Source organism: Frankliniella occidentalis, unplaced genomic scaffold (assembly GCF_000697945.3).
Source record: "Frankliniella occidentalis isolate FOCC.00 unplaced genomic scaffold, Focc_3.1 Scaffold10, whole genome shotgun sequence".
NCBI lineage: Eukaryota > Metazoa > Arthropoda > Insecta > Thysanoptera > Thripidae > Frankliniella > Frankliniella occidentalis.
In genome coordinates this window covers 2,995,086-3,002,606 of record NW_026267140.1, presented here as the reverse complement: position 1 = coordinate 3,002,606, position 7,521 = coordinate 2,995,086, and the positions used below count along the sequence as shown (strand labels likewise).

At 49.4% G+C, this 7,521-nt stretch overlaps 1 protein-coding gene and 1 long non-coding RNA gene across 4 annotated transcripts in view; one reads left to right on the top strand and one right to left on the bottom strand.

The window, feature by feature from the left end:
- The window catches only part of LOC127752331 (uncharacterized), a 1,349-nt gene extending 741 nt beyond the window's left edge, over positions 1-608 (bottom strand). The window contains exon 1 of the long non-coding RNA XR_008012326.1: positions 464-608. This is a non-coding gene — a long non-coding RNA (uncharacterized LOC127752331). The remainder of the gene's footprint in view (positions 1-463) is intronic.
- Positions 1-6,690, top strand: part of LOC113212438 (calmodulin) — a 7,102-nt gene extending 412 nt beyond the window's left edge. The window contains exons 1-4 of one of the 3 annotated variants that reach the window (XM_026431141.2): positions 959-1,127; positions 2,620-2,794; positions 2,869-3,111; positions 5,154-6,690. In XM_026431141.2, coding sequence (XP_026286926.1) covers positions 1,125-1,127; positions 2,620-2,794; positions 2,869-3,111; positions 5,154-5,182 — 450 coding nt within the window. In that variant the 5' untranslated portion in view covers positions 959-1,124 and the 3' untranslated portion in view covers positions 5,183-6,690. Of the gene's footprint in view, positions 1-958; positions 1,128-1,961; positions 2,019-2,619; positions 2,795-2,868; positions 3,112-5,153 lie in introns of those variants that run through there. The other 2 variants (XM_026431133.2, XM_052277352.1) reach the window with 2 other exon arrangements.
- Positions 6,691-7,521: the final 831 nt, after the last annotated feature.

Sequence of the window (7,521 nt, the reverse complement as noted above, 5' to 3'; positions counted from 1 at the left end):
GGGGCATGGACCGGCGGCGGTGGGGCGTGGCGCGGGGTCGCGTTGGATGCCGGGAGAGCCGCGCCGCGGCGCCGAGGTGGTGGGGGGACGCCGCAGCGCGCGGTGCCACGGCGGTGCACTGCAGCACTGCCGCGCATGCGCCCTGCGGCTCGCGCGCTGCCGTTCAAACACCGCGCTGTTTTCGCGCCGTTTTCCCGGACAACAAAGCGGGGGCGGCCGCGGGGCGTGTGACAGGCTTTACAAAAGGGTGCACCTGCACGCGTCGGCCTACCCGCGGCCTACCCGGGGAACGCCCTGGAGCAGCCACTGCGTCAGGCCGCCGCCGAGGCACAGCCGAGCACAGCACCCTCCCCTCCCCACCCGCCAGGACTATCGATCCGTTGAATTCCAGAAAATGGCGTCGTCCGAGCCGCTGCCTCGGCCGCCACAGCAGCAGGTCCGGCCGACTGGCCACTCGTTTTACCTGCTGAATTTCCCTCGAGCTCGGGGCCTCCTTGGCGTGCTCGCGGACAGGACAGTGCAAGCACGCCGCCGAGGCCCCGGGGCCCCGCCGGCCTAGCCGGCCCAGCCCCTACGAGCCGCGCCCGCGTCCGCTTGGCGCATTGCAGGTGCCGGTCGGCCAATCACGAGCGAGAGCGAGCGAGAGGGAGAGAAAGAGAGGAGGAGCAAGAGAGAGCGAGAGAGCTCGGGCGCGCGGCGGAGCCAGGCGGCGGAGTAAACACGGGCCGCGCCCCGCCGCGCCCTCCGCAGCCGGGAAGTAGTCCCACTACGACGAACGCGTTAAAAACTCGCGACCGCGTTTAAACTGGAAACTTTGACGGTTGTAGCATCGGCTTTGGTTTTCCTCAAGCACTGGAAGAGTGTTTTTGGGCCCTCGTGAGGACGCTCCTGGCGACTTCCCCGCCTTGCCACCGCCCCTCCGGCCCGCCAGCGGAGCGATACGCAGGGAGCGCTGCGGACGGAACCCGGGGCCCATTTACTCGTAGGAGTCGGTCCGAGTCAGATCCCCGTCCGACACAGTCGCTCGCTCGCCCCGCCCGCCCGCGCGCGCCCCCGCCCCGTGCCCGCCAGTCGAGTCGGTTGAGTTCCGAGAGGCAGACGGTCCCTATCGCCACGTATTAGCCATGGTGAGTGGTACTTGACGCCCTCGTTCGTCGCGCCCAGCGCCAGCGACCTCCAGGATTACGTGGGCGCTGTGGGCTGCCCTGCAAGGGACGCCCGTGTGTATGTGTGTGTGACGTTTGGGGATGTCAGAGGTCCGCCGCCCAGCGCCCCCAACGGCCCCCCGTGCTGCTGAGGCGAGGCGCCACTGCGGAGGCGGCAGGAGCGATCGGAGCAGTTTTGTCTTGTATTTATCATTTTGAGGTTATGGGAGTCTCCGCTGCACTGCCTCGCCTCGCTCTCCGCGGGTCCAGCCTCTGCGGCGTGCTGTTGCCGCACGTTTTAGGTTAGGCCGCTGGGCCCGCGGGAGAGGCGTCGTCCTCAGGCCTGGTGGTCTTTTTGGTCAGGTTGAAGAGTAGGCCGTGCGGACTCTATTGGACTTTGGCCTCTGGTTGTGCTGCGGACTGTGGTGGTGCGTCATCGGAAGGAGCAGGTGGTCGTCGGGGACTCGACAGCTCATCGGCTGCCTGCCTGCCCGGCTGTCTCTGGAATACCTAACGGATTACCTCTTGTCAACGGTCGCCCCTCTCCGCTCCACCCCCTCCTCGCTCCCGGTTCGGCCCGGCCCGGGAGCAGCTCCCCGCCCCCTGCGCCCTCAGCGCCCCGCCCCCTAGCGGTGTTCGTGGTTCTTGACCCGGAGCCTGGGCGTCGTCGGCGTCCTCGGGGTGGCGCCGCCCCATCCCCTCCCCCCCGCACGGCGGGCCGGCTCTAGGCCCTGCTGGCAGCTCGCCGCCCCCCACCTCACCCCGGCCCCAAGGACGAAGTGCTGCTGACCTGAGGCGCCAGCCCCGGCCCTGGTCGCCGCCGCCGACATCATGTCCCTCAACGTGGACCCCGCGGCCGCTGGCTCCGAGAAGGTCTGGAGCAGTGTGGCTCGCCGCCTGCCCTCGAGTGTTTTGCTGTGATGAGTCTTTTCCCACTAACCCAGCTCCTTGCCTATTAGGCAACCGGAGACTGATGAGTAACAAACTGAAACGACTAACAATCTCACCACAGAATTTAGGTTTTCAAGGACATACTGTGTGTGGAGCATTGTCATGTAGGCTAGGCTGTGTGATGTAACTCATTTGTATGATGGAATCTAACCTCTATTGAAGTATTGTGCATGATCATTCATTTGCACTTTGAGCATGATCTTTGGTTTCAGAAACTCGAGTGTTTGTATTGAGATTTGCATTGGTTTGAGTTTGACCATGAGTTTCATTTAATCTAGAGTGGTTTCATCCTGTGTTGAACATGTCACTTGTGCAGTGTGCCTAATCAGTTTTTTTAATGATCTGACTTCATGTGGGGAAAGAATTACCTGAAATGTTACTTTTAGCCATATCTTTTCACCAAGAAAGCATCATGTTCCTTTAAGATTGGAAATTATGCACAAACATCAGTGTTGATATGCGACTAATTGCACTTTCACTGCTACTTAAAGTGTAGTAACATGTTACTCTATTTACGTCACAGGCCGACCAGCTGACAGAAGAACAGATCGCTGAGTTCAAGGAGGCTTTCTCACTCTTCGACAAGGATGGCGATGGCACCATCACCACCAAGGAACTTGGCACAGTCATGAGATCCTTAGGGCAGAACCCCACAGAAGCTGAACTGCAAGACATGATCAATGAAGTGGATGCTGATGGTAACTTTTATACTTATCATTCACCCTTTATTTTTCTGTTCCCATTTATCTAATTTTCCACATGTCTTTGACAGGAAACGGCACTATTGACTTCCCTGAGTTCCTGACCATGATGGCGAGGAAGATGAAGGACACCGACAGCGAGGAGGAGATCAGAGAGGCGTTCCGAGTGTTCGACAAGGACGGCAATGGCTTCATCAGTGCTGCTGAGCTGAGGCATGTCATGACCAACCTGGGCGAGAAGCTGACAGACGAGGAGGTCGACGAGATGATCCGTGAAGCGGACATTGATGGCGATGGCCAGGTTAACTATGAAGGTAAGTCTGTCGGTACCTAAGCAGCTTGGTTGTGGTCAGTGTTGGGTGTGTATGTGTCCAGTTTGATGTTTGCTGTGCAAGTGTCTCAATCTGATCCTAAGAAGCCATTTGGTAGCTTAGTGGCGTGCTAAATGCTGGGGTACAGGGTGTGACTGTGGCAGTTAGCCATGGACATTTGCCAGATCTGTATGTTATGGGGTTAACGCCACTGAGCTTAATTTGTCTGTTGAGTACTAACTTAAATGGCTCCTGATCAACAATTCTGATCCTACTTTGTTTTCAAGACATTTGGTTTGCATTGTTTGACAAGCTAGATCTTTAGGTATGCTGTTTGAGCCTGGTCATGTTCATTTAGATGCAGTGAGCAAGGGCTGATGTCTGTTAGTGCAGAGTGCCTGGGTCGTGTTGACTCTGTTTTCTCCCCTTTTGCAGATTTCCATGCTCTTGCTCAAATAGTTTTCAGAGGGAGAGAGCTAACGCTAGTCTCTACCCCAGTCAGCCGGTCAGGCCAAGGCCCTCGGGTGGTCAGTGCTTTGAATTGGTTGGCGTTGCCTAGTAGCGGAATGTTCTGTAATGCACATATGACCCTTTCACAAGGATGGCCACACTCACGCACTGTGTGTTTTATTGCACATTATCACTTCAGCTGTCTGCCTCCCCTTAGGATGGGGTGGGTACAAGTACCCAACTCTAGGCAGTCATTAACTTCATTCATATGGGCTGCTTCAGTCTGAGTAAATTGTAAATGGAATACTTGGCTTTTTGAAGATGTTTGGCCACCCTTGTGTTTTAAAAAAATTTGGAAATTCTGTTCAAGTTGTTGGATTGTTTTTTCAATTACTGTGGAATTGCTTGTGCATTGTCAGTTACTAAAGGACACAAGATGACATCCATTGTAATTGATTTGCATTGCAATTTTATACTTGTGCATTGGTCCCTTACTATGCATCGTGCTACCATAGACCTCTGGCCTGGACCTGACAGTGCCCCTTGTAGGTCTCTCCAAAGAATTGGCAGTTTTCTTCATTGGCATCATTTATTTTTCTTTGAACTTTGCAGCTTATATTGGACTTGGATTCTGGGTGGTGTCCATGTTGCATTTTGAAAATTCATTTTAACTTACCATCCTTTTAAATTATTGGTGTTTTTCCTTTTTGTAGAAACATGTTACTTTTAACTTTGCTCGCTGTTTGTTTCAAATCATAACTTAAACATTCCTAATCAGATTAAAACAATTATTGAAGCCCAGGGGTAGGTGGAGAGGCTCTGAGAATTATAACATTTTTTACCTTTTTTCTTAGCACTGACATTTTCATAAGTTCCTTTTCAACTTTTTTCAATTTAAACCTCTTCAAACTGCATGAACATCAGTTAATCTTTCAAGGCAATAGAGAATTATGTAGGCAGCTGAACAGCTGCCAATGTTTTTCTTTGCTTGTTTGTGTAGCTGCTAATGTCTTTAGCATCTAAGTGACAACATAGGAGTCACAGCACACTGTCTTACATGGGGTGGCTGTGCTGCACCTTCAGTACCACAGTTCTCACATTTTTCCCCTGCTATGTTGATTGTCAAAGAAAATTTAAGACTTCAGTGGAAAGGCCTTTGGAGCTGTACCACTGTTTCTGATGTTCTGTTGCCTATAATTGAGAAAAGAAGGAAACTTCTAAAATGTCACTGGAAATTTGCCTTGACTTGCTGTGGCCAAATTTTACATTCCTAAGAATGTCACTCTCAAATCAAATGTGTTGTGAATAAATATTCCATTTGACTTGATTAATTGGGTGTTTGGTAGTGATCTGTTGTGCAATGTTATTTTCATTCTTTTCCCAAATATGCAGTGTCGTCAATGTCTGCATGACCTGTGTTGGTAGACTTGTGCATTGCCTGACTAGAGGATGTCGAGCTGAACAACTAAAGCCGCATTTTGAGTGTTAGGCTACTTAAATCTCATTTAATTATGGGGACACTCATTTGTGGATTTTGCTGTTCGATTTTGTAGTGAAACATTGCATGTTGCTTATTTTTGCTTCTTTCTTTTCAGAATTCGTCACCATGATGACGTCAAAGTGAAGCGAGTAATGTGATAACTCTGGAGTGAAGAACTATTGTTTACCAAGAAGGATGAACGAACCTGCCTGCATTTCTGCTTATCCATTCTGACTCTACTTGAATTGGAAATGAAAGTAGCTAAAATTGGAATGGAATTTTCATTTCGTGTATTGTGATTGTATGATCGGTGAATTTTTAAGGGGCGCAAGATATTTGTGTAAGTTAATCCTTTTTGTAAAATATTTCCAGGCATGCGATTTAAATGTGATTTTATTGGCCATCTTATGTGAAATTGTCAGTTAAAGTATTCTAAAATTTAGGAAAATACTAGTTACTGTTTTTAAACAATTACTTCCAAGTTCCGATTTACTTCACTTTTTTTCTTTTTTTTTTTGTTCTGTTTGGTTGAGGCCACTCTTATAAGGCTCGTCTTTCCAATCTGGGTTTTAGTTGTTTTTAATTAGCTTTGTGGGGATCAGGTAGGGACGCCGCCTGTCACATTCCTTCTCCATTAGGAACATTTTGAATGGGAGTTAAACTGCTCCTGCATGTGCAAAAACTGCAGTGTGTTGCAGCTGTTTGCGCAGTGCAGGTGTCTCAGTCACATTATGTATCACTTCCTCCCTCCACCAACAGTTAAAAAGTTTAAAGATTGTATTTGGTGAAATAGTTTGCATTGAATATAAATACAAACCCTACATGTGTCTCTTCATTTGTGTCTTGTGATTTGATGTTACCTTTCCACTTCTTAATGAGGAAGTTTTCTATCAACTTATTAAAATTAGCTAGTATTATGTTTGTACTTGATCATGTTGCTAGTTAAGGTAGACTATTAGATTCAAACTTCATGTGACACGAATGAATTAAGTAATTAAAATTAATAGGTGGATGATGAGCCCAGGGGACAGACCCTTCAGAGGGCCGCCATGGCTTGTCCTGGCGGGGACTTTTATTAGGATTGATACATCTTAACATTTGGTTTGAACTAATGGTGTTACTGTAGTACCTACTTTACTGCCAGTATTGAGTTCAAAATCATTTTAATTTCACATTTTAGTTGGAACAGTTTCCTGGAGAACCCGTCTGTCAGTCCCCTTTTTTTAGATTATTGTAATAAACTCCATTTTGTTTGTCTTGTTACTTGCTTTGTTAAATTAATTGCACCAAACATTCCTTGTCCAACCTGTCTCCAAAGGGCATCTCCATAGTCCGTATCCAATAATGCATGTAATGTATCAACACTGTATGAAATACATGTTGCTCTTTTAAATACTTCTTTAAATCTTTAAACCTTGGATTTAATTCCTGATGTAGCTATGGTATAGTTTCAGTGTTTTCTCTATATAATCAAACACTTTAACATATCCTGTTTGTGGTGGGGATATCCTTTGGAGAGCAGTGTAGAGTGCACACGTCTAACACAAGTTCTCCTTGCACTTTAAACAATATGAATTCGCGTTTAGATCTGTTTGTTGCTAAACACAAACTGGTGTACAGCAATTGGAAATAAAGATTCCATTTCCTCCACAGTCGATATTCTTTTCCAGTATTTAGCTGTGTTCTGATATTTGGGGACACATTCAATCCTTCCTCCACCTCTCACCTCACCCTAGCCAAACTGGCAACGCTAGTGTTGTCTGAGTGAAACAAATGTACATTCAGTGCTTAAATTTATGGAAATTTACTCGGATGCGAGTATTGTATGCAGTGGGACGTCAGACTCATGTTGAGATGAAAGTTGAGAAGAGCTCATACGAACTATCATTGATGACTCTGCAGGCCATGGCTAGGCTAGAAGGCTAGGCAAGCCGGCCGACATGACGCCTGGGAGGTAGCCGTCACGCCACGCCCAGTCCGAGCCGAGGGCCTAGGCGACCCCTGCAGGCAGGTGGTGCGCCCTGGTGGCGGCAGCGCCTACTTCGTCAGCAGCTTGGAGCAGCAACTGTGGGGAAGACAGCCGGTGTCGGCCTCTGGCGGAAGGGGAGAGAGTCTGCTTGGTACTTCCATTTCTTCGGACGTACTGTACCGGCGGGGAGAGTTGATCTCGACGGACTTCACCTCTACTAGACGCAGTACGCCGTTTGGGGAAGGGAACGCAACGCTGCTGGCTGGGAGACTTATCCGTTCCAGCCGCACACCTGGGGGTGCTTCTTACTCCTTATGTGTAGCCGCGGCCCGCATGTTCGGATTGTTCGCCCGCACCCACTCGTGGGCTTCCTGACAATAAAGTACTCGCCACGTACGAGTTCGTCCAGATAGTCCACCCGTTATTCTTAGGATTCATTCCACAAATGTAACGGGAAGCTCCGCGCCTGCGAGACTCAGGGTAGGCTACCCCGCAATTCACGCATGCGCTGCAG